Source organism: Dromiciops gliroides, chromosome 1 (genome assembly GCF_019393635.1).
Source record: "Dromiciops gliroides isolate mDroGli1 chromosome 1, mDroGli1.pri, whole genome shotgun sequence".
In the NCBI taxonomy this organism is placed as follows: domain Eukaryota; kingdom Metazoa; phylum Chordata; class Mammalia; order Microbiotheria; family Microbiotheriidae; genus Dromiciops; species Dromiciops gliroides.
In genome coordinates, this window is record NC_057861.1 from 587,442,048 (window position 1) to 587,469,311 (window position 27,264).

Genomic DNA, 27,264 nt, shown 5'->3' on the forward strand with positions numbered 1-27,264 from the left:
TATTATCTTCTAGAGTTGCTTGGGATACTTAGAGCTAGAGTGAATTGTCCAGAGTCACAGAAGCAGGACTTAAGGCCAGATCCTTTGGACTCTAAGACCATCTCTTTATAAATTACTACACCAAGCTTCCTCTAAGGGTAGTATCATATGGTTGTTGTAGTTCAGTTGTTTTTCAGTACGGCTCTTCAGAACCCCATTTGGGGTTTTCTTGGCAAAGATACAGGAGTGATTTGCAATTTCCTTCTCCAACTCATTTTACAGATGAGGAAACTGAGGCAAACAAAATTAAGTGACTTGCTCAGGATCACACAGCTAATGTGTCTGAGGCCAGATTTGAACTCAGGAAGATGAGTATGTCCACTGGGCCATCTAGCTGCCCAAATCATATGGTTAGCTGTATGTACTCATTTCCTTGGTTTTTGTTTTTTTGTTTTTTGGCGGGGCAATGGGGGTTAAGTGACTTGCCCAGGGTCACACAGCTAGTAAGTGTCAAGCGTCCGAGGCTGGATTTGAACTCAGATCCTCCTGAATCCAGGGCTGGTGCTTTACCCACTGCTCCATCTAGCTGCCCCCCCCATTTCCTTGGTAAAAACAAACAAACAAACAAAAACAACAACAACAATGAGGGGCCAGCTAGATGGAGCAGTGGGTAAAGCACCAGCCCTGGATTCAGGAGGATCTGAGTTCAAATCCAGCCTCGGACGCTTGACACTTACTAGCTGTGTGACCCTGGGCAAGTCACTTGACCCTCATTGCCCTGTAAAAACAAACAAACAAACAAAAAACCCCAAACTAAAAAACAAACTCCCCCCCCAACAAAAAACACACAAAAGGATTATACAAATACCTTTAAACTCTAGACACTCAGCATCATTAAGTGTGGTTACAGGTTTTAAAGGTGACTGAAAACTAGTGACTAGTGGGTTGGCTGAGGCTCAAGGTGAACTGCTTCCCCTGTAGTGGTGGAAGAAGAACAAATGTGGTGACAACATGGGACATTGGAAAGAAACAAAGGGAGGACGAGAGTTGGGTTATATTACTTTGGAGTCTGGAGCATTTCTAGCCCACAGCTCTGGCAATGTTCCCTGTCTGCAGATAGCCTGTGGTTACTGCTGTCCCCCCAAGGAGAGTGCCATTATCCTAGGAACCAAGCCAAATTTAGTGGAGTCATTGTTATGGATGAGATAACAAATGTGGCAGCTAACTCTGTGAGTGACTAAGAGTCTGGGAACTAATGGTAGACTCTTTCTTAGAATCCTAGATCTGAAAAATGACCTTTGCTGGTCTTCTAGTGCGGCCTACCTTCTTGCTCAGAACTGATCCAAATCTCTCACAAATTTCCCAATCATTAGAAATGGAAGGAGCTGTCTTGGGAAGTAGCAAGTCCGCTCCTTGGAGGTTCTTTGAGGGAAGGCCAAGGGGCCACTTGTCAGGTGTACTGTAAAAGGAATTTTTATTTTGTTCAGTTTAAACAAAAATAATTCTGAGGTCCCTACTGCCTGACATTCTGTGATCCAGGACAAGCTTTCTCTTTTTTTTTTTTTTTTTAGTGAGGCAATTGGGATTAAGTGATTTGCCCAGGGTCACACAGCTAGTAAGTGTTAAGTGTCTGAGGCCAGATTTGAACTCAGGTACTCCTGACTCCAGGGCTGGTGCTCTATCCACTGAACCATCTAGCTGCCCCGACAATCTTTCTTATACAAAGCACAGTGCCTGGCACAAAGTAAGGATTTAACTAATGCTGCATCTCTCTGTTGTCTCTCTCTCTTTGTAATCTGGCCCTGGTCTCACCCAAGGGAAAATTTCCCTGAGTCTTTAAGGAAACAAGCTGAAATTAGGGACATGTTGAACATTTGTCTCTTACACACTTATAGGGGAAGCCAGGACCTTAAAATGTCTGAAAGAGAGCTTTCTCCCTCGAGTCAATCCCAATCCATAATCCTCTTTCAAAGCAGGAATAAAGAATGTTTTTCTTCCCACAGATTCTCACCAAACTCTGCCCTTCACATGGGCGTGGAGATTGAGTCATTATTCTCTCCACCAATTAGGGAGCCATATACAAAATGTGCTAGGTTTGTCTATTCATTCACAAATTGTAGAGCTGGAAGGGACCTAACAAGTAATTTAATTAATAATTAAATTATTTAATTAATAACTCAAAGGTTATGTCAGGGCACACTAGAGTGCTTCTGGTTTTGTTCACTTTTGTGTCACAGATTGTTGGGAACTTCCACTTGCAATTTACCCCTCTCTGAGAATGTCCCAACTGTCCTGTATCTGTGTCACTATTCCTCTTCAACAAGTCTGAGCACAATCCACTCACCTCCTTAAAGACTTCTGGAGAAGACAATACCTTCTCTTTCCTTGGTCACTCCTTAGAGGGTCCTCACCACTGAGTGGCAATTATTGGACACTGGATTTGCAGGGGTGGGGGAAGGATTGGATTGACATCACAGGCTTTCTAATTACTACCTGTGTAAGCACTTAACCAATGCTCTTAAAAAAAAAAAACAAACAAACAACAATCCACAAATGTCTTTAACCTCACTGTGTCTCAATTTCCTAATTTTTAAAATTAAAAGTTAAAACTAGATGACCAGTAAGGGTCCATCTAGGGCAGCCAGGTGGTGCAGTGGATAGAGTGCCTGACTTGAATTAGGAAGACCCAACTTCCTGAATTAAAATGTGACACAGTTACTAGTTGTGTGACCCTGGGCAAGTCACAACCCTGTTGGCCTCAGTTTCCTCATCTGTAAAATGAGTTGGAGAAGGAAATGGCAAACTACTCCAGTATCTTTGCCAAGAAAACCACAAATGAGGTCACAGAGAGTTATACACGACTAAAAAATGACCATTCAACAAAACAAAAGGATTCCTGCTGTGCCAGCCCAACTTGGTTAAGCGTGACAGGGACAGGGGGAGGGAGAGGAAAGCAGGGCACATGTCAGGGGGCAGCTAGATGGCACAGTGGTTAAAGCACTGGCCCTGGATTCAGGAGTACCTGAGTTCAAATCCAGCCTCAGACACTTAACACTTACTAGCTGTGTGACCCTGGGCAAGTCACTTAACCCCCATTGCCCCGCAATAAATAAATAAATAAACAAACAAACAAACAAACAAATAAATAGAAAATGCCATTTCAGAAACTACCTCAAGCAATAACAAACCTCTGTCAGGACCTTGTCCTTTAGAGGGTTTTGGGAAGGTGCCTAGAGATTAGTGCCTTTGGTCTCTGGGATTTAGATTCCTTATAGTTTTCTGGGAGGAAGGTGAGATTTATGTTTTGAATAAGAAAAACAAAACTTGTATTAAAAAAGAGAAAATCTCTCTGGCCTGGTTACTTCACGAGATGGATGTGTGTAACTCCTGAGAGTGTAGATTGAATGAGTCAAGTGGAGAGAATGATAATAGGTAGGGGGAAGTAGATGAGACCCAAGTAAAGGAGTATAAGAGGAGGAGAGATGGGAAGTGAATCAATGAGACTGTTTCTTTGGATTGCTGGAGAGAAATATTTGAGCATTAATAAATTCTACTCCATTTAGCAAACAGTAAGTACTCTATTCTCCATGACCTATAGATGGCCTGATTTCTTTTTTGGATACAACTTCATGAATTCTTGGAAAGGAACAACCTTGGCAGCAGGAAAGGAGGTATAATTTGGGATAAGTGTTTGTCTTTCCAGAAAGCTCTTGATAATTCTTGGGGTTAGGGTATAGGGAAGAGAAATAATGATCCCTTGGAAAATGTCACACTCTCATTCTGGGAGAAGATACTTGTGCCAGGGAGCTTGCTGGTTGGTCTCCATGCCACCAGTTCTCCCCCATTGCATCCATTCTCTACTTAGCTGTCAAATTGATACTCTTTTTTTTTTAAGTAATAGACATTTTTATTTATAGTTTTGGGGTTCCAATTTTTACTTTTTTTTTTAGTGAGGCAATTGGGGTTAAGTGACTTGCCCAGGTTCACACAGCTAGTAAGTGTTAAGTGTCTGAGGTCAGATTTGAACTCAGGTCCTCCTGACTCCAAGGCTGGTGCTCTATCCACTGCGCCACCTAGCTGCTCCCTGGGTTCCAATTTTTATCCCTCCTTCCCTACCAGAAGCAGTAAGCACTCAGATATAGGTTATACATCTATGATTATGCAAAACATTACCACATTAGTCATTTTATATAAGAAAACTTGAATAAAAGGAAAAATGAAAGAAAGTGAAAAATAGCATGCTTCAGTCTGTGTTCCATCAAGATCAGTTCTTTCTTTGGAGGTGGACAGTATGTTTCATCAATAGTCCTTTGGGATTGTCTTGGATCATTGTATTGTTGAGAATAGTTGTCACCCACAGTTCTTCATCAAACACTATTGCTGTCTCTGCACATAATGTTCGCTTGGTTCTGCTCACTTCAATTCATACAAGTCTTTCCAGGCCTTTCTGAAATCATCCTGCTTGTCAGTTCTTAGAGCACAATAATATTCTATCACCATCATATACCACAGCTTGTTTAGCCAGTCCCCAATTGATGGGTGTTCCTTTGATTTCCACTTCTTAGCCACCACAAAAAGAGCTGCTATGAATATTTTTGTACAAATGGGTCTTTTTCTCTTTTTGTCCTCCCAGATTTTTGTGAAACTATCCTCTCCATAATTTCTTGCACCACAATAGTGTTCCTTCATATTCATATTCCATAACTTGTCCAGCCATGATTTCCAATTCTTAGCCAATACAAAAAGAGCTGCTATAAATAGTCTTGTACAAGTAGGTCTTCTGCTCTTTTGGGGGATGTATTTGGGATATAAGGCTTGCAATGGTATTGCTGGATCAAAGGGCATGCACAGTTATCTAGCCCCCCCTTTTTTTTTTTGGTGAGGCAATTGGGGTTAAGTGACTTGCCCGGGGTGACACAGCTAGTAAGTGTCAAGTGTCTGAGGCCGAATTTGAACTCAGGTCTTCCTGAATCCAGGGCCAGTGCTTTATCCACTGCACCACCTAGCTGCCCCCTCTAGCCCTTTTTGGCATGGTTCCAAATTTCTCTCTGGAATGGTTGGATCTTTTTACAACTCCACCAATAGTGGATTAACATCCCAGCTTTCCCACATTCCCTCCAACATCCAGTATTTTCCGTTTTTGTTATATTTGCCACCCTGATAGGTGTGAGGTGATACCTCAGAGCTGTCAGACTGATATTCTTAAAGCACAGTTCTAACAATGTCACCCTGCCCACACACCCCACTCCTCTCCATACCCCACTCAGTAAATTCTAGTGGTTTCCTATCACTTCCATGATCAAATATAAAAATCTTCTGTTTGGTGTTCAGAGCCTTTCATAAGCTGGTCTCCTTTACTCACCCCCATTTACTCCTTGATCCAGTGACTTCTGGCTGTTTTTTAATACAAGTTCCTCCCTCTCCAGACTTCAAGTATTTTCCCTGGCTTTCCTCCATGCCTGGGACGCTCTCCCTCCTCATCTCTTTCTTCTGACTTTTCTGGCTTCCTTCAAGTCCCGGGTAAAGTCCCACTTTCTATAAGAAGTCTTTTTGGATCCCTCTTAATGTTAGGGCCTGCCCCCTGTTGATTATTTCCAACTTATCTCATATCTATCTATCTATCTATCTATCTATCTATCTATCTATCTATCTATCTATCTATCTATCTAGCTAGCTATCTAATCTCCTACACACATATATGTGTGTATACATGTGTGTATATATATATATATAAATATATATATATCCTGTATATATGTCCTATATATGTGGTTTGTCTATAGTTCTTTGCTTGTTATTTCCTCCCCTTTGAATATGAACTAATTGACAGCAGGGACTATCTTTTACCTTTCTTTGTATTCCCAGTGCTTGATGTGTAGTAGGCACTTAAGTGTTTTAGACTAATTGATGATGAAGATGATAATAGCTAGCATTTATATAGCACTTAAAAGTTGCAAAATGCTTTATCTATGTTATTTCATTTGATCCTTACAACAACCTTGGTAGGAAGGTGCCGTCAATATTCCCATTTCATAGATGAAGGCTGAGAGAGATGAAGTGACTTAACACGGGCTTGCACAGCTAACAAGTTCATCTATTTTTCCACTCTACCACCTAGCTCCCTCAAAGCATAAGCTGCAACATGTTGTATGGGAATGCACTGGGAACAAGGCACCTTGGGTGAGAGATACTTTGGTGTATGAGAGAATATGAAAACTTGAGTTATTTTTAGGGAAAAATCTGTTCAGAACCCAGGAAACACTAAGAGATGATAATTGAAAGGAAATTACTAGTGAGTGGGAAACACATGACTGAGTTTCCCAAGAGCCTGGCTCTCTGCCCAGCAATCTCAGGAAATGAAGAGCAATGCCTAAGATGAAGGATTCTCATAGAAAATGCCAAGCCCTCAGGAGAACTGAGCACCTTTCATGCAAATGCCACTCATGGAAAGGGAGTTCCCAAACCCCTAGCACCTCTGTTATTGGAGCTGGCTGGAATCCGGAAGGTTGGAGGACACAGAGAGAAATTATGAAATGACAACCCCTGGGGCCTTGCCTAGAAAGCACAATATAGATGAAGCGGCAGCCTGGACTGGGCCAGAGAGGGAGGCTAGTTTCTTAGCTCTACCTACAACAGGGGCTTCATTCACAGAAACCAGGCCTAAGGAATTATGAAAGCAGCTTGTTCTAGGACCAAACAGATCTTGGTATTTGGAGCTTCTGATGTTGCTTTAGGTTGTGACATTGGCCCCACATGGGCCCCAGATAATCAGCAAACAAGACAAGAATAGGAAGTTTGGAGGCAGCATGGTGCTAGAGAAAGATCATCAGACATGAAGTCAGAAAGGGCCAGGGTTCAAATCCTGATTTCTATTATTTTTCTAGCTATCGGGAAATGGAAAGGACCTTAGACATCAGATAGTCCAACTGCCCTATTTTACAGGTGAAGAAACTGAGGTCCAAGAAGATTCATAGATTTAGAGCTAGAAGGACCCTTAAAAGTCCAGCCCTTTCATTTTACAGAAGTAGGCAGAGGTTAAGCGACTTATTCAGAGTCATACAGCTAATAAGTGTCTGAGGGAGGATTCAAATTCAGGTTACCTGACTCTGTTTACTATGCCAGCTAGCTAAATGGTGCTATCTGGAGGAAATGATTTTCTCTAGTTTGGACCCTTAGTTCAATTAATCTGTGATTCTCTCTGGAAGCAGGGGATTAATAATATGGCCTAGGGAAACTAGGAGGTAGAGGGAATAGAACACTGGGCCTGCAACCAGGAAGATCCGAGTTAGAATCCTAACTCAGACACTCGCTGTGTAACTCTGGGCAAGTTACCTCTGTATGTCTCAGATTCTTCCACTATAAAATGGTGTTATTAGGGGCAGCTAGGTGGCGCAGTGGATAAAGCACTGGCCCTGGATTCAGGAGTACCTGAGTTCAAATCCGACCTCAGACACTTGACACTTACTAGCTGTGTGACCCTGGGCAAGTCACTTAACCCCCATTGCCCTGCAAAAAAACCCAAAACCTAAAATGGTGTTATTTTGTGAGGGGTGTTGTGAAGATCAAATGAGATAATATTTGTAAAATACCTAGCACATGATAGGTGCTTAATAAACAATTATTTTCTTTCTTCTTTTTGGGAGTCATTTTATAGGTGAGGAAACCAAGGGCCAGAAAGGGGGTAGAGGTGACTTGCCCTCTTTTGAAGCCTCGCATAGATGTTTATCTTGCTCTGTCCAGAAGCAATGGAATGACTATGATGACCTTTCAAAGTCTCTGTCCACTGAGTGCTCCATATGATTCATAGTTTTCCCCTTCATTCACAGACTGCAGAACTCTTCATGGAGCTGGTGTTTGAACTGAGGGGCTTGTCGGCCAATGCACTGATGGATCTCTGGCAAAGATCTTCATTTAAGTGCAGGGACAATTGGTAAGGGGTTGTTTCCCAGAGTGAAGGACCCAGGGAAAGATCCGGATGACTCTGCCTGGGCTTTGAGATTCTTCTGGGTGTTTTGGGAACTGCCTGGTCTTTGCGTGTGACTTGGATGCCACCAGGATAGATAATAACGTCCCTCCATCTGTCTCTTGGTTTGTCTCCTCTGAGTGACACTGACCTGGGACTCACTCTCCAGACTTTGGTGTGTGTCTTGGGAAGTCTGCCAGGATGGCAAACCGGGCAGGGCAACCTTGAGTTTCCCACGGACCCCAGCACTGTCCTGCTGCAGAATAGAGAGCTGGAAGGTCAAGTTACATAAAGGCTGGTATTGTTCCCTCCCACAGAAGAGGACCCTCTTGCTCAGAGATGGAATTAGCATTCAAATACATCTTGGGTACCATTCCTAGGGAAAAGACTCAAGAAGGGGGGGGGAGATGATAGCAGGGTTGGGGTACGTGTCTAACATGCCTAGGGATGAAATTCACTGCTAGCATCAGAACTCTGCTATACATAGGAACTCTCTGGCCAACAAGTAGAACCTATGGGTGGAGAGAGACCATAAAGACTAGAAGGGAACTATGAGGGAACAGGTGAACTGGGTGGCTCCATCTGGCCTGCCTTCCAAGCAGACTTGCTAAGACACACACCTGCTCACTGGGCTAAGGCCAACACAAAAGCAAGGCTCAGGACTTGAGCCTTTTTTCTCTTGGCCCCTCTGCCTTCTTAGAGGTCTTTGGATGATACCAATTCAAGTCATAGCAGCCTTCCGGGGGGTATTGCTGGGTGTCGTGACTGCTCATAATGTCCTCATTGCATAAGGCTGGTAGCCACTTTTGGAACCTTCATTTTTCTCTACCGCTCTACTATTTTATCTAATCAGAGAGTTTTCCAAGGTACATAACCTCTTCCAAAAGCTTTCCCTCTCTTCCCACAGTTCTTAATTCTCACAAAGGGTTGGGTTTCAGAGACCTAAGTCTTTATAGCGCTATGTATGAAAAAGTTCTTTGGAAGACTGTACAAACAGGTCGTGTTGCTGTTTGTTGTCATTATCCAAAGTCCCACGGTCAGGAGGCTCTGCTTCTGGTTGCTGACAATGGAGCATCTCTCTTCTTCTCTTGCTTTCTTGAAAAAATGACTTGTGATTGACACTTGCCAGAGCTAATTTGTCTAAGAGCTTCTCCCCCTCCCCCAGACCCTGCTGCCCTTTGTGTTTGGAAAAAGGGGATTTCTGAGAGATTCATCTCCCTCTGTGATGTGACCTCAGGATCCTGGACTGTTGCATTCATTTTCCATTTCACAAATCTACATTTCAACAAGGGCTGTGCTTCTAGATTTGTTTTTTAACTTGCCAAGGTTGGTCACAGTCTCTTGAAGTAGTATGGTTTGGTGGAAAGAGAACTAGGCTTGGTATCAGAAGACATGGGTGGGTTCAAGCCCCGGTTCTGCCACTTACTAGTTATATAAACTTTAGCAAATCACTTTACTGCTATGAGCCTTGGTTTCCTCATCTGACAAATGGGAACAATAATACCTGCCCTGCCACCCTCACAGGATTATTGTGAGGATCAAATAAGTTCATGTATACGAAAGTATTTTGAAAACTGATTGGCAGCATGGAGGCCTTGAAGTCAAGAGGACCTGAGTTTAATATATGACACACATATATTAACATATTTAATATATGACACACACTAGCTTTATGACTATGGATGGGTCACTGGACTTCTCAACAATTCAAGCAACTCTTAGATTGTAAGTATAGATGAGTTGTATAGGGTAGAGGAAGCTCTCACACTGGAAATATTCCTTATGCCAATGAAATCATGGATCATAAGATCATAGATTTAAAGCTGGAATGGATTCTCATTTTATAAATGAGGAAACTGAGGCACAGTGGCTTGCCTACAGTTATACAGCTAATAAATGTCTGAGAGGATTGGAATTCAGGTCTTCTTGACTTAAAAGTCACTACTCTATCCACTTGTTGTCATTCAGGTATTTTTCAGTTGTGTCCAATTCTTCATGACCCCATTTGGAATTTTCTTGGTGAAGGTACTGGAATGATTTGCCATTTCCTTCTCCAGCTCATTTTTTTTTTTGCAGGGCAGTTGGGGTTAAGTGACTTGCCCAGGGTCACACAGCTACTAAGTGTTTAAGTGTCTGAGGCTGGATTTGAACTCGGGTCCTCCTGAATCTAGGGCCGGTGCTCTATCCACTGTGCCACCTAGCTGCCCCTCCAGCTCATTTTTACAGATGAGAAAACTGAGGCAAACAAGGTTAAGTGACTTGCCCAAGGGTCACACAGCTAGTTAAGTGTCTGAGGCCAGATTTGAACTCAGGAAGAGGAGTCTTCCTGATTCTAAGCTCAGTGCCCTATCCACTGAAACCACTTAGCTGCCTGCCCAATCTGCTACTCCACACTAGATCCAAACAACCCAAAATAGTAGAAATGGCATGGGGTGTTAAATAGTTCCCAGAGGGAGAGGCTCAACAAAATTAGGTGTTTAGTTGTAAGCAATTTACTCACAGTTTACTTAATGTACAAATAACTTTTTCCTCAGCTCTAGTTCCCTCAGCCCTAGTTCCCTCCCCACCAGCATCAAATTGTACAGAAAAGCACAGCTAAGTGCTTCTGATATATTCCTGGGGTCCCAGGTTTCCTGAAGCCACCATGATTTTGGGGACGTATCATGGTGTGGGAGGGGATGGCTTATGTTGATGATGATCATTGCTGGCCCATGGCTGTTTCAGGCAACCCTTGGTGGATGCTCTGCCCTCTTGTGGAACAGAGGCTTGTGTTGCCCTCATGAAGGAGCTCATCGTGTCTGGGGATGTGGAAAATGATGAGGTGGAGTCCTTCCTCTGGTCCTTGGCATTTGTCCCTCAGCCCACAGCTGGCATGGTTCATTTACTGCTGGTGAGTAAGCCTCCACCCCCTTTGTCTGGACCTCACCCTGCTGCTCTCTGGAGTATTTGGGAGGGCACGTGGGGGCCCTGCCAATGTGTCTGACCACCCACACGAGACATACTAGAGAAATCCCCATGATGTCAGACTGAAAGCCAGATCTTCCTGACTCATTTGGCTCTTGTATCTACCCTAGTTTTTTCAAGTATAAGCAGTAGGATCTTTCCTCATAGTATCATAGATTTAGAGCTGAAAAAAGTACCTTGGGAGCCATTGAGTCTAACCCCCTCATTTTAAAGATGACAGAATTAAAGCCCAGAGAAGTTTAATGACTTAAACAAGGTCACAGGATATATAGATATCTGAGGCAGGATTGGAATCCAGGTTTTGCTAATTCTAAGTCCAACGCTCTATCCACTATAACAACCTGCTTCTCAACCAATCCTCTCATAATACAGATGAGTGAAGGAGGTGCAGGTAGTTTGTACAACTTTTCCAATGTCACACAGGAAATAAATAGCAGAGTTGGGATTTGAACCCAGGTCCTCCAGATTAGAGTGTAATCCTTAAATGCCCTCTGGAGAAGTGACTCACCAGCCTGGCTCCTACCTAGCTCTGACAGCTATGCATTTATATTCGGAAGTTGGTGATGATTCTGAATAATCCAGGTCAGGTTTATAGCTGGAATGAGAAAAGAACATAACTATATCAATTTGGACCTTATTGATGATTCCTGGTGTGTGAGTTTCAGTAAGCATTTATAGGATTGTAGAAGATCTGACATTATTCTGGTGAAATGTGGCATCTTGAAGGATGAGCCCATGGAATTGGGGCTGGTCTCTGGCTTGTCTCTCTCATCTGGGTGTGGGGAAAAAAGGCTCTCCTTGTCACTTGCATGGGGGCCTTTGGTAATTCCAGAATTAGTGGAGAGTATTCCTGACAGGGCAGAATACCAATTGTGTATAGTAATACAGAAACACTGGGCAGAGTGTTCCCATAAATGACAGTTTTGATGTCCAATTTTCCTCCCTGTTTCTGATTTACCTTATGATTCTACCCTTTATACCTCTCCTGCCAATAATCCCCTTCTGCCTTTGTTTCCATCTCCACTCCCAAAGCATCAATCTGTCTGGCTCTCCAGATGTCTCCTTCCTCAAGTTTTCATGGCTGGCCAAGAGTTTCACTGGAGGTCAGAACCTTGGACAGAGTACTAGAGAGGTGTTGGGTTCTAATTGAAGCTTGGGGACAAGGAACTCCAATTTAGGTTTTTCAGTCTCCACTTCATCATCAGGATGTGTTCAGGCTGCCAAGGAGCACAGCTAAGATAAATTGCTCCAGATCATTGCCTCTAATCCTACCTCTGTTCCTATAACATGCTTTGGACTCTAGCTCATGAGGTTTGTACTCATTAGTGGGGAGCAAGGGATTATAGGGAGCAAAAAGATGTCTAAAGTTGTGGACTTGTTTTCTGGGATGATAGAATGTAAACTCACTGAAGATGAGGACTCTAATTTTTATCTTTCCATCTTTAGTCCTATCATAGTATCTGAAGCATAGAAGAGCTTAATTGATTGATTCATATAGTTTCTATTTACCTTTCTAGATTGTTATAGAGAAATCACTTTGTAAGTCTTTTTTTTTTTTACTTTGTAAGTCTTTAAAAAGCCATATAACAGTTATTCAAGAAGCACTTGCTACTATATATTGTTAAGGGCTAAAATTCTAGCTAATCTGTCTAAAATATCTAATGAGTGGTCGCCAATAAATTATAAGCTTTAGCAAGAGTTAGGCTTTTAAGCATTTATTAAGGAGAATAAGAATTTGGTAAAGAGAGAGAGAGGCCTACATTCATCCATCTATTAAAGGGAGAGCACATTAATATATCCAATTTTAAATCTCACAATATCAAGTGCTGTGCTAGGCCCTGAGGATACAAGTACATAAATGAAAACAGTTGCTACCCTCAAGAATCTTATATTCTTGAAGAGCCAGGATTCAAATATGGGCATTTATCCAAAGCTCTTTCTAGTACATTAGACTGTAGAGCTCATTCTACCAGGGCAAAGAAAGGACCTATAAAATAGCACAAGTTTTCCAGTGGGGACTTAGGAAAGGAAATTCTTTTACCCTAAGGAATATCCATTAAGAGAAGAGAAAATAAATTTAAAATTATAATTATAATATAAAAGACAAAAATGAGGGGGGCCATTATTCAATATGGAGCTATCTTGTGGGATTAGTTTCCCAAATGTAGTTTTGTTCAAGTAATTGAGATAAATGAGATGGAATCTAGTTATATGAATTGAAAAGGAAGCACACACAACTTGTCACTTTAGGGCTGAATCAGGATGAGAATCCAGAAAATTTGACATATGGTATGAGAGATGAATAAGTGACCATTTTGTGTCAATTCAGAAAATAAAAATGTGCATTCATGTGTATGTGCATGTGTGTATGTATGTATGTATGTGATATGTAGAACTAAAATCACTCTAAGATCTGTTGATGACTAATAACGAAGGTTCAGAATGAGTCCCTTGGCATTTTCTAGTTTTCTTTTTGAAATCTGTGCATAAAGGCAATTATGCCATAGCATTCTTTGGGTCCCAGGCTAAAAACGATCTAGTATTGCTAATTTCCCAACTCACAGCATCAATTTCTCCATATATTTGCATATGATACCCATTTTAATCATTTCATGTCAGGATGCATAGAATTCTCTGCCACCTTTTGGTCACAGAATCATTGATTTAGAGGTCATTGAGTCCACCTCCTACACTTTACAGATGAGGAAACTGAGACCCCACAGAGATTAAATCACTTGCCCAGAGTCAGACAGGTAAATGAGTGTGTGCAGCAGGATTCGAACCTAGGTATTTCTGACTCCAAATACAACAATAAACTCACTAAATTACACTATCAGTGGTCTATGAGACACTCTCAAAGTGAATGGGAAGAAAACTATGCTGCGCTCTCCTGTAATGGGAGGTGCTCAGTATAATTTCTGAATCCCTGCATGGAGTGGCAGTACAACATGGTGACCAAGAAAACCCTGACGCTATTAAGAAGGGAATAGTACTCAGAATCGGGGCAGCTAGATGGCTCAGTGGGTAAAGGGCTGGTGCTGGAGTCAGGAAGTCTTCTCTTTCTGAGTTCAAATTTGGCCTTAAGACACTTAATAGCTGTATGACCCCAGGCAAGTCACTTAACCCTGTTTGACTCAGTTTCCTCATCTTGAAAATTAGCTGGAGAAGGAAATAGCAAATCCCTCCAGTATCTTTGCCAAGAAAACTCAAAATGGGGTCATGAAGAGTCAGACACGACTGAAAACGACTGAACAACAACAAAGTAGCCAGAATCAGGGAAAATATGAGAATCCTAGATCACATTTGGAATATCATGTTCCATTCTGGGTGCCATATTTTAGGAATGGAGGAAGTCTAGGGGAAGACAACCAACCACAATGATGGGACTGATAAGAAAGGGGTGGGAGGAATAGAAACACCACCACATGATTATTGGTGAAGGAATTGGAATTGCTTAGTCTGGAGAAGAACAGACTTATAAGGGATATAGTGCCATTTATATAGTACCTTAAGGTTTGCAAAGCATTTTACAACTATTATCTCATTTTATCCTCCCAATGACCCTGGTAGTAAAGTGCTATTATTATCACCATAAGGAAACAGAGTCAAACAAAGGTTAAGTGACTTTTCCAGGGTCACACAGTATATAATTGACTGAGGCTGGATTTGAACTCAGGTCTTTCTGACTCCAGGTCCAGTACTCTGCTCATTGTATTATTTTGCTGATGCTTTAAATAGCACTCTGAGGTTTGCAAAGTGCTGTGTGTGTGTGTGTGTGTGTGTGTGTGTGTGTGTTTCCCTTCAGTCCCCAGAATCACCCTGTCTCCTACAGGTACGATTATTTCCATTTTAGCTAACAAAAGTGATTCTGGAGTAGGTTAAGTTTCTATCCTAGGGTCAAATAGCTAGTGTAAATCTGGGGTGGAATTTGAATCTTGGCTTCCTTCTATTTGCTCTACTATACAGCCAAGAAATACATCATGCAAAGTAGAGTGTGCTAAGTATAGGACCCACTACTTTAGTGCAGGCCCTCATCACCCTTCACCTGGACTGTGGCTGCCAGCCCCTAGTTTCTTCCCTTTCCAATCTGTCTTCCACTCAGGTGCCAAAATGATATTCCCAAAGCATAGTTCTGACCATGTCATTTGAACCTTCAGTGACTCCCTCTTGCTTCTAGGATGATGTATAAATTCCTCTGTTTGGCTAAAAAAATACTTCACAATCTGGCTCCAGTCTTCTTTTCCAGGCTGGCTGTACATGATCCTCCATCGCACACTCTACATTCTAACCTGATGGCTTGCTTTATGTTTCCACTACATGGACATTCTATCTCTTGACCCTATAGCTTTGTAGAACAAGTTTAGAATGCCCTTATTCCCTCCACTCTGCCCTTTATAATGTCTCAACCTACAGGATGCCTCTCCTGATTGCTTCCTCCCTGCCACCCCCAGCTGCTAGTGCCCTACCCCTGGAAATGACTTTGTATAGATTCTAGAATTCATTTTCTTTTCTTTTTTTTGGGGGGGGGTGCAGGGCAATGAGGGTTAAGTGACTTTCCCAAGGTCACACAGCTAGTGTCAAGTGTCTGGGGTCGGATTTGAACTCAGGTCTTCCTGAATCCAGGGCTGGTGCTTTATCCACTGTACCATCTAGCTGCCCCATAGAATTCATTTTCAATGTACATCTTGTTTTGTGCAGGAACTGTTGTTTTTGTCCTTTTATTCCTGACATCATTCCTGGGACACAGTTGGTGCTTTATAAATGCTTGTTGAATAAATTAATGAGAGAGTTCCTGCTACTATTAATAAAATAGGTATCATTCATACAGCATCTTCAGGTTTGCAAATGAAAACAATTTTTGAAAAGATTTGCAAAATGTTTTATGTATATAAACCATACTTTATGTATAGAAAACATACTTTAGTATATGGTTTATTAAAATGTGTTATAAAATATGTAATAAAAAGATGTCATACAAATATATAAATAATATATAATTAGAATATGTGTATATTTTATATATAAGGATTTTTATATTTATGCATTTTATACATAATATTTATATATTTTATATATAAACATAACATACATTGGTTATATACATACATATACACAATCTCTATTATCTACCCATCCACCCATCCATCCATCCATCCATCATCCATCTATCCATCTATCCATGATGCAATGTGAAAAGATTTTCATCTTCATCGCTTTCCCTCAGGCCAACCTTTCCTCTCTAAATAATAGTTCCATTGAGTGGAACACAGATGGGCAGGCCATTTCCCTGAGTGCTTGTCATTTGACTCCTTGTGAGGCCTACCTGCTGTGAGTCAAAAATCTGTCTCTGTGTGTTTGTGTATGAGGAGTGGGGTTCTGACACGGGAGTATGTTTCTGTTTCTAGCCTTTGCTGCAGTCCCCAGCAGCCGGTCCGAGTGCCTTCCTCAGCATCACAGCCCTGGTACACAACCTCTGCATGGCAGGTGGGGCCTGTGAGCGACTCCCTGGAGTGAGCTCATTAATGAGGATCCTTAAAGAAGCCTTAGGAGAGAACTGTAGCTCTCAGGGGACCAAGGACAGTGGCCGGGTAAGGAGATCTGGAACCTGGAGGGACTGATACTAAGGTATGATGAGGAAGATTAAGGTAACACTGGGTGGAGAAGAAAGAAAATTGGGGCAATGACAACAGGAGTAGCCAAGCTGTCACAGACTGTTCTGAGGAATGGGAACAGTTTAGCTGTGAAGGGAGAGAACTAGGAATGCTTCCTGGCCCATAGATTGTGCTGGGGCTGTGCTAGTCTTCTCCTTGAACTGAGCACAGTATGGGTGGGTATGCCTTCTGCCCCAGAGCAGTTCAATCCTTGTCCCCTGAAGGCCTGGTCCCTCAAATTTTTCTCTTTCCTTGGGCAGAAAGCAGTTTGAAAGGCCTCTTCTTAGCCTGTCATTTGTCCCTTTGGTATTCCTTTCCATGAGTGAAATGAGATATGGAGAACATCTTCTTCCCCAGAGAAACTAGGGCTCCCTTTATTGGGTGAAAAGTGGTCCAGGGGGACTCAATGCAACCTAATGCTCATCCCTTGGATACTTGGGTATTTCACAACTCTTATACTGCATCTGGTCTGGAGAAATAGCATCTTTCTGGCACACCCCATCCCTGCCTCCTCCCTATCCTGGGACCAACTCGCCAGGGATATGGTATCACCTTCCCCTGCCCTTCCCTGGTTGGAGCATTCTTTGGGAAGGACGTACTCCCACTCTGGGGAAAAGCCCCAGTGATTTCATCTTAGCTATGGCTCTATGTGACGGGAAGGGATTGGTCCATGCCCCGAACTTTTAGTCCTGCTCCCGACATGCTTGGCCATTTTGTTTCAGCTCCAGCTCATCTTGAAGGCCATTGGCAATGCAGGCTTGGCGGCGGCCCCTGTCACCCCCATCCTGAGCTCCTGTGCAGCCACAAAAAGCAATGCCCCCGCAATCCGCCTGGCTGCGATCCAGGCCTTCCGGAGGATCCCTTGCTCTGTGGACGTGAGCTCCTCTCCCTGTTCCTATGGTTTGTTGGCACCTGGGTTGTAGTGGGGAAAAGGCAGTACACCTTGGGTGTACTCTCCTGACTCCCAGCTGTTTGACCTTGGGCCTTAAAATGTGTTTGCTGAATTGAATTGAATTAAATTTATAAACTGCCAGTGCTCTACAAATGCGAGGCATTCTTAACATTACAATAATCTAAATTGTGCTGACTCTACCATTTGCTTGTGACAGCGCTCCCAGCTTGCCCAGCTATACCAAGCCACAGAAGAAGAGGTTGAAATACGCATGACTGCCTACTACTTCTTTATGAAATGTCCCAGCGAGGAAGCATTTGCCTTGGTGCGTGAAACCCAGGCAGCTGAGCAGTCTACCCAAGGTCAGTAATTAGCTCCACTCCACAGAGAAGAGCCAGCCAGGTGTTAAGGGCTAAAATGCTAGCTAAACTGTCTAAAATATCTAGTGAGTGGTCGCCAATCAATTATAAGCTTTAGCAAGAGTTAGACTTTTAAGCATTTATTAAGGAGAATAAGAATTTGGTAAAGAGAGAGAAAGGCCTAGATTCCTATCTATTAAAGGGAGAGCACATTTCTAGCTCCGCTCTCCACCAGAGTCCAAAGGAAAGAGCCTCAGAGCGAGCGCCAGTCTCTTCCTTCCTCCTCCCACTAGCCCGCGTCACTTCCTGACACCAAAGAAAAGACTCCTGGTCTTGCCCTCAAAGACCTTCGCTTCATGGGCGGAACTCTTCTACAGTAAGTCTCCAGCAGGTGGCGTCATTCCAATCGTTACACAGGTCTAGACTGGGAAAACAGTATTTCTAGAAGGCATAATGGTGTCCTGGAATCTGGTGGGCCAGGCCCACATAGACTGTAGAATAGACTGTGTTTGGTGAATGGAAATGGATCATGTTGGGGCTGATATGAAACAAAATGATGTTGAAGTAATAATAATTGTAAGTGAGAATTATAAGGAAAAAGTCATAGACTTTTAGGTGGAGGGAATCTGAGAGACCACATCAGTCAACTCCTATTTTTTTTCTGGGGCAATGACGGTTAAGTGACTTCCCCAGGGTCACACAGCTAGTAAGTGTCAAGTGTCTGAGGCCAGATTTGAACTCAGGTCCTTCTGAATCTAGGACTGGTGCTTTATCCATTGCACTACCTAGCTGCCCCCTAACTCCCATTTTTGTAGATGAGGAAACTAATGCTCTGAAAATTGGGATTTGTCCTTGGTCACAAGCATAGGATTAGAACACTGATATCTCAGCTTCCTGTCTATACTTGCATAGTCCTTTAGAGGTTTGTTTTTTTCTCCATAGGATTTTTAGCATAATTGTTTCCTTATCTAGAGGATTAGACTAGGTAATCTTGGAGGTTCCTTCCAACTCTAACTCTTTTATCCTAAATTACCTCATTTGAGCTTCACAATAGCCAGAAGCTCAGAAAACTCAGAGTCCCACTTCTCTCCCCCACCAAAAAAACCTAAGAGAATCCTTCTCCCATAAAATGTTTCAGGAACCATTAGTCTTTTTGTCCTAAGGCCAGACTGACATAAAAACAGTGTCAGGATCCTGATTATAAGATAAATTTCCAGATTTCAAAAAATGTCCTTTGGCTTTCCATTTTCCCAGGGCACGGGCTATGGAAACAAGTCATTAGGGGAAGCATTGGTATGTAGGGATATATAGTCTTCCCCCCCCCCCAGCAGGGGTCCTGAAAAGCTTGGTATCTCTCATTAGTATCTTAGAATTGCAGAGTTGAAAGGGATTCAGGGGCCATTTAGTTCAACCCACCCCTGAAAAAGAATTTCGACAATGTTTCCAACAAATTTGAACCCAACATGCCACCAATCCATCATGGAGACTGCTTTGATGACTGCTAGTGGGAGGGAACCCACTATTTCTCATGGCAGGCCATTCCACTGTTTGACAACTCTGATTATTAAAATATTTTTCCTTATGTGGAGCCTAACTTCATTTCTACCTATTACTTCTGGCTCCTGCCCAAATCCTTGTTGCACACAAGAGCTCTTCTAAAGCTTGAAACAGCTCTCCGGTTCCCTTTAAGGCTTTTCTTCTTCAGACTAAACATTTCTTGTTCTTTCACCTGATCATCATATAGGACAATCTCAAGGACATTGGCATTATTGCTTGCCATCCTCTGGATGATCTACAGTTTCTCAATGTTCTTCCCAAAATATGCACCCAGACTTGACTTTATAAGCATATTGCTTTCTTCCTCACTGATTATCCTGTTCCCCATCCCACCTCTTCTGGGCTCCAGTGGGAGCCTTTGTCTGGAGTCACCTCTCTCAGCTTCTGGAGACCGATGACCCCCTCAAACGTTCCCTTCGGGACTCCCTCCCTGATGACATCCTCAGCCAGGAATTCGAAGCTGAGACCTGGAAACATTCCTCCTATTCGGACATCACCTTTCGCTCAGGTATGATCAAACACTATCAGCTCGCTTTTTTTCCTTGTTAACAATTCTTGGAAGAGATTTGATGGAAACCTGCCATTTTGGACCCTCACAACGTGGCCCCAACCTCCTTTTCCTAAGCTTTATATTTTGTTACTCCCTCTTATAGACTACATCTCAGCCAAACTGGATTCTTATTCATTGTCCTCTGAATATGTTCCACCCTTTTCTGAGTTTGCTCATACTTGAAATCTTTCATCAATTTCTGCCTGTTGAAATTTTATCCCTCCTTTAAGGCTCAATATAAATGCCAATTCTTCTACCCAGCCATCCCTAATCCCTCTAGCCTGAAGTTTTTCTCTTCCATGCCTCTTGAATGCACTTACTATATTCTATTTCCCATGGTGGTTACTTGTTTATATCTTGTGTCTCTTAGTAGACATAAATTTCACAAGGGAAGGTACTGGATTTTATCACTTAGTGCCTGATATAGGCACTTGTTTATAGGGCACTCTCAATAAACATTTATGGAATGAATGCATTCAGGAGATTGGCTAAACTGCATTGTTCTGGGAAACGTTTCTTCTTGGGATCATTTTGGTTTTGGACCAGACCTGTGATTTTATTGGTATGGGATACTCCCAGTGAGAAAACTCCCTCTATTAATATGGATCAACACCTGATCTTAGAGAGTTTTCTGAAGCATTGAGGCATTAAATGACTTGTCTTCATCACACTGCTAGTATGTGTTTTAGAAACAAAACTTGAACTAACTAGGTCTTCCTGACTCCAAGGCAATTTCCTGTATACTACACCACACTACATTTCATGCCTGCATTTGAACCAGGGACCTCTTGTTGGGATTGGGGATTATCAGTATTTTTTGATTATCCACACTATGGACCCCATTAGTCCAGTTAACATACATATGGGCATTGAATTAATGACTTTTTTTTCCTTCTTTCCCCTTTATTATTTCCTTAACCTTTGTCTCTGTGACCTCCCTAGATGTCTATTCCCTACTCTAAGAGAGAAGCGGGAAAGACTGAAATGAAGACTTTCCCCTTGTCACTGTCAGAACATCTGGAAAGGCTGCAGCCTTTGAACCTACTTTCAAAATCAACTGCTTGCTTAAAAATACTGCTTTGCTATAGAAGGGAGATGAGAACTGTGACCCTAATCTCTTCCCTTCTAGCCTCCAGCAATATGGGTGCCAATCTGGAGGGTACCCTGCTCTTCTCTCCAGCCTCCTTCCTCCCCCGCTCCATCATGGCCAACCTGACCATCCATGTCATGGGCCATGCTGTCAACATTCTGGAGGTAAGAACAAAGTTTGTTTTCCTTTTTAAAATCTCTCTCCTGGAGAGCAAGATAGATGTCTAGGAAGGTCTCAATGAGGCAGCATGGCACAGCAGAAAGAATACTAGATTTAAAGTCAAAGACCCTACATTCAATCAATTAATCAACAAGTATTTACTAAGTACCTATCATGTGTGAGGCACTGTGCTAGGTATTGGAGATAGAAGTATAAAGAATAAAATGATCCCTACCCACAAGGAACTTACATTCTTTTTTAAACTTTTAAATTATTATTTTTAACATTCTTTTTTTTGGGGGGGGCAATGAGGGTTAAGAGACTTGCTCAGAGTCACACAGCTAGTAAGTATCAAGTGTCTAAGGCTGGATTTGAACTCAGGTCCTCCTGAATCCAGGGCTAGTACTTTATCCACTGTACCACCTAGCTGCCTGCCCCCTTTAACATTCTTTTAAAAAAATTTTTGAGTTCCAAATTCTTTCCCTTCTTCCTGCCCCTCTCCATTGAGAAGGCAGGCAATATTATATCAATGATATGTGTGAACTTATGTAAAAACATTTCTTTATTAGCCATGTTGCCAAAAAAGGCATGAAAATTTTTAAAAGGGAAAAAAAGATTATATTTTCAGTCTATACTCAAAATTCTTCACTTCTGTCTCTGGACATAGCATTTTTCATCAAGAGTCCTTTGGAATTGCCTTGTATCATTATATTAATCAGTATAGCTAAGTTTTTCATAGTTGATCATTGTTGCAATATTGTATGTAATGTTTTCCTGGTTCTACTCACTTCACTTTGCATCAGTTGACATAAGTATTCCCAGGTTTCTTTGAAACCATCTTACTCATCATTTCTCATACCACAATAGTAAAGGAACTTATATTCTAATGGAAGAGGGAGAGCTAACAGGTAAATGTAAAAATATATAAAATATCTAATATAAATGTTAAAACATCTAAATATAAATTAAGAAAGTGAAAGAAATATATAAATGTGACTAAAAGGTTAATAAATAGGTATATCTATTATATCTATCTAGATATAGATATCTATCTATATTTAGAGAGGTATAGATATCTATATAGATAAAGATAGGTATAATTATATAGATAGCTATTGATATCTACATAAATATCTATATCAAGATATTTATATAAAATAAAGGTAGTCTAAGAGGGAAAGCACTAAAAATTGGGGGGATAAGGAAAAGCTTCATGTAAGAGAGTGCCTAAATTTCATCTTAAACAAAAAGTGTAACTCTTTGAAGGAAAAGATAAGTAAATAGTGCATTCCAGGAACCATTTCAAAGGCAGGAAGACAGGAACAGAGAGAAGGCCACTTTGGCTGAATGACAGAATGTAGGAGGGAGAGTAAGGTCAAATGTTAAACTCTCGCCTCTGACACTAGACAAGTCGTTTCACCTCTGGGTGTGACAATTTCCTTTTCTGTAAAATGAAGGGGTTAGACTTAATGACTTCTAAGGTCACTTTGATCCCATGAGCCTATGAGACCCAGATAGGTCATGTATGGAATTGATTTGTAGACCTAGGTTGACTTTAGTTGTATGTCCATGGGCAAATAAATAATTTAGCCTTTCCGAGTCTCAGTTTCCTCCTGTGTGATATGGAATACCTTATAGTGCCTACCTCGGAGGCTTGTTGTGAGGGTCAAATGAGATAATGACTATAGAAGTGCTTTTTAAACCTTAAAGTGATATTTAAATATCAACAACCATTAGTATTACACTTAATAATTACAAAATACTTTCCTCATAGTAAAACCTGTAAGATAGGTAGTGCAAGTACTGTTACCCCCATTTTATGGATAAGGATACTGAGGCTCAGAGTACCTCCATGATTTATTTAGGAAGCTTTCCTCCCAAACCTTTTGTTTAAACCTGCCATGGTCTGGTTCCAGCCTACCTTTTCGAATAGATTTCACCTTATTCCCTTCATGTACTCTACATTCCAACCAAACTAGACATTTTGCTGTTCCTGGTCATATGACTTTCCATCTTCTGCCCCATGCCTTTGCTCAGGCTCTCCAGCATGTCTAAGGTAGAGCACTAGATTTGGAATCAGGAAGACTTGAATTCAAATACCCACTCAGACACTGGGTAGCCGTGTGGCAAAACACACCACTTATATGTCTGTGCCTCAGTTTCCTCATCTATCAAATGGGTGGATTGGATTTGAGGACCTCTAAAGGTCTCTTCCAACTCTGAATCTATGAGATCTTGAGAATTCACTCTCCTCACCTGTGTCTTTTAGAATGCCTAGTTTCCTTCAGGTTTCAGTTCAAGTTTTATCTCTTACAAGAGACCTATATTAATTCCTTCACTTGCTAACACCAGTCATTTGCCCACTAAAATTACTTGGAGTGGATTTTCTATTTACTATGGGCTCCTGGCATGCCGGCACGGTTTCATTTTATTTATTTATTTCATCACATTATTTATTTATTAATCATTATTATGTTTATTTGTTATTATTTCTTTGTATTTTGTTTCATTTTTTAATGCCTGACTAGTGTCTAGCATGGTACCTGGCATACAATAGGTGCTTAATAAATGTTTGTCAGATACATACAAATTCTTGGTAGCATCCATGTGATTGTTCCAGGAGAAGATCTCAACTGACTGTATCCCTTGAAGCTGGTAGGTCTCCTTGGACCACGTTAGACTTAGGTACTTTCCAAATCTGTTCCCTTTCTCCAATCCTAATGGAACCCAGGAGGTTGTAATTGCAGCTTTCCCATAAGCTTCCCAAGATTCTATCTGATCCAATTCTGCAAAATCCCCACTGCCTATTCTGAATGTGCTTCTTTTCTCAGCTTGGGCTCCGGGTAGAAAATGCGGAAAAGCTGGCTTACAGGTTGTTTGGTAGGCAGTCGGCAATGGCAGCATTCTGGGACGATGAGGAGAAAAGTGGGACCAAACCAGATACTGACACGGAACTGGCAGATGGAGTCAATGAGAAGAAGTCGGGGTTGGCAAGGATAGGGTGCTCAGGCCAGAGGCATAGTAAGATGAAGGAGCTCCAGGAAAAGGTAAGGAAATTTTATAGACCCACAGCCATTGTCTTACCCACACCTATACGATACCCATCATCCTTTCAGGGGCTCTGGGACAAGCTTTTAGAAATATTGAAGCCATTTAGAAGTGATCAGAGTAGGGAGGATGATTCGTACATCAGTGAGATAGTGTATATTCTCCCACTTATATAAATCTCTAGGGCATAGCTGTGCCTGCTCTTTCTATATGAACAATGCTTGGAATCATGCTCTGCTCCTCATCTTACCCCAAGGTTAATCTAGATTCCCTCTATCCTGACCCTTCACATCTTTTCCCTTTTCTTCCATATCCAGACCTTTTCCCCTGGGGAAATCAGGAAAACCTAAGTTCAAATACTGCCTTAGCTACTTCCTATCTGTGTGACCCTGGTCAAGTCACTTAACCTTTGTGGGTCTCAGCTAACTCATCTGTAAAAGGAGGGGGTGGACTGGATAACCCCAAACCTCTTACAAAATCCCATCTGAGCATCAAGCTTGGGAGGAAACAATGTGCAGTGGTGGGTTTGGAATTGGAGGATCTAGATTCAAATCCTGGTTCCTCTTCTATCCACCTGTATGACCTTAAGTAAGTTATTCCCCATCTCAAGGCCTTGGTTTGCCCTCATTAAAATGAAGAGGTTGAGGAAAAGGTGGATGGCTAACCCCCCTTGAAGTCGGGAATTTCTAGGTTCAAATCTTGCCTCGGATGCATAGTGTCTGTGTGGCATATCATTCCAGGCAGCTCTCTGAGACTGAGGAGGTCCTGACCTGCATAAGTGGAGGGGACTTCCTCACTGAGAGTTCCCTTATATCAATCAAGTCACAGGTATCGTCCAAAAAAAAATAGAATAAAGGGGTGAAACTCAATAAACTTTAAGGTCCCTTCCAACTATAAATCTATGATGCTTTGATTCTATGAAAAGAAAGTGAAATAAAAATAAAGGATGTGTGCTGGGCAAGATGACCTCTACCACTGGTGCCCACTAATTCTAACTTTTCTGATTCTTACTTGCCCAGGTGACTCAAAGGTGGGGAAAGAGGAAGGACCTGCAGTGTGGTCTCAGTCTGAAAATCTTTGGGAATGAGCTTAGCTTTGTGGACTGTGGGGCTGTGAAAAGCCACATGAAGAGGTACTCCCTGAACCTGGCTGAACTGACCGTCAAGCTCCTCAAGGTATATGTGGGGTGGAGCCGCCTCTGGGCTTGGGAGCTGATGGTTGACCGGAAGTGAAGTCAATCCCCTCCCTTTGACTGCAGGGTCAGGAGGTGCAGATTAACAGGAGACTGAGTTTGGCCACAGAAGAGCGATCCTTTCCAACTCTGTCTGGCCTCCCTGTGCAATTAGCTTTGAATGCTTCAGCTGCCATCAACATCCGGATTCGAGGGACCGTGGACTTCAAGCAGCTTTCGGATTTCTCCTTAGAGGGCTATATCAAGCCAAGGTACCAGAGCTGTCCAAAGTGTAGGTACTGAAGTGCCAATTCTCATACGTCCCTGCCATGGCTCTTACCTGCTGCAGAAGAAGGGTAGAGGAAGCCATGGAGCTGAATGGAATCATCCTTTTGGGCTAGGGGACAACTTTAGAACAATAGAAACAGCTCACATTTATGTAAGCCTTTATGGTTCTTACATTACCTTATGCATATTATTTCATTTGATCCATATAACAATCCTGGGAGTACATACAGGATAAATATAAAGTGAATTAAAAGATATTTAAAGGGGCAGCTAGGTAGCGCAGTGGATAGAGCACTGGCCCTGGAGCCAGGAGTACCTGAGTTCAAATCCGGCCTCAGACACTTAACACTTACTAGCTGTGTGACCCTGGGCAAGTCACTTAACCCCAATTGCCTCACTAAAAAAAAAAAAAAAAGATATTTAAAGTACTTAAATACAAGGCAGTTTGGGAGGGAAGGCACTCTGAACACATGGTCTAACCTGTTGTCTACCTCTTACTGGTCACTTTCTGCTTTGGTCAGGGCTTCGTTCAGCATTTTCCTCAGCTCTGCTCCCCCATTGCTGCCTCTGACTCTCAGATGAAGATCTCAAAGCACCTTTTCCCTTTCTTCTTGTTAAGTACAATAATGAGCAGTCTCTCTCCCTCTGTCCTTGAGTACCTTTCTCTCTGTCACTATCCCCACCCTGTTCCCTCTCTCAGGCATACACACAGATAGCATTTGAGGGGAATCAGGAAAGGTTCCATGCAAACATTGTACCTGAGCTGAATTCTAATACCTGAGCTGAATTCTAAAGGAAGAGAGGATCTCTGTGAGGCAGAGGTAAGGAGAGAGTATGTTCTAAGTTTGGGGGACGGTCGGTGCAAAGGCATGGAGAGAGGAGATGGACTATTGTGAGTGAGACACAGAGAAAAGGCCAGTTTAGCTGCCTCCCAAAATAGAGGAAGGAAAGTAATATCCAATAAGGCCGGAAAGGTAGGTGGAGGCCAGGTTATGGAGGGGTTTAAAAAATTAATAGGTGAGTTTATATTTTATTTTCAGTTGTGAAAATATCATTTCCATTTTACAGATGAGAAAACTGAGGCTGTATGAGGTTGTGCCTTACTCAGGATCACAAGATTACCCTAGCTAATAATAATTGCTGCAGTTAAAAGATGAATCCATGTCTTTTGACTCCAAGTTTCCAGGAAACTGTACTGATGTCACCTTTCTAGTTCTGGTTGTTAGCATTGATTTTTTTGGGTTTAACTTTAAACAGTAAACTAACCTAGCTGAAATTGTCTCTCCACTTATATATCATATTATATAATATACATGTGTGCTTGTGTGTATGTGTGTATATATTTGAAAACATGTAAAAAGAAATTTAAGGGCAGCTAGGTGGTGGCAGAGTGCATAAAACACTGAATATGGAACTAGAAGACTCCTCTTCTTGAGTTCAAATCTGGCCTCAGACACTTACTAGCTGTGTTACCCCGGGCAAGTCACTTAACCCTGTTTGCATCAGTTTCCTCATCTGTTAAATGAGCTGGAGAAGGGCATAGCAAAGTACTTCCAGTATCTTTGCCAAGAAAACCCAAATGGAATCACAAAG

The 27,264-nt window shown here is 42.0% G+C and overlaps 1 protein-coding gene across 1 annotated transcript in view; it reads left to right on the top strand.

Moving 5' to 3' along the window:
* The window catches only part of LOC122752259, a 183,301-nt gene that overhangs the window by 22,904 nt on the left and 133,133 nt on the right, over nucleotides 1–27,264 (top strand). Inside the window, exons 8-17 of the mRNA XM_043999277.1 lie at nucleotides 7,806–7,909; nucleotides 10,667–10,832; nucleotides 16,312–16,494; nucleotides 17,280–17,432; nucleotides 17,667–17,811; nucleotides 19,715–19,873; nucleotides 21,045–21,169; nucleotides 23,996–24,211; nucleotides 25,232–25,387; nucleotides 25,471–25,655. Of these exons, the coding sequence (XP_043855212.1) occupies nucleotides 7,806–7,909; nucleotides 10,667–10,832; nucleotides 16,312–16,494; nucleotides 17,280–17,432; nucleotides 17,667–17,811; nucleotides 19,715–19,873; nucleotides 21,045–21,169; nucleotides 23,996–24,211; nucleotides 25,232–25,387; nucleotides 25,471–25,655 (1,592 nt within the window). The remainder of the gene's footprint in view (nucleotides 1–7,805; nucleotides 7,910–10,666; nucleotides 10,833–16,311; nucleotides 16,495–17,279; nucleotides 17,433–17,666; nucleotides 17,812–19,714; nucleotides 19,874–21,044; nucleotides 21,170–23,995; nucleotides 24,212–25,231; nucleotides 25,388–25,470; nucleotides 25,656–27,264) is intronic.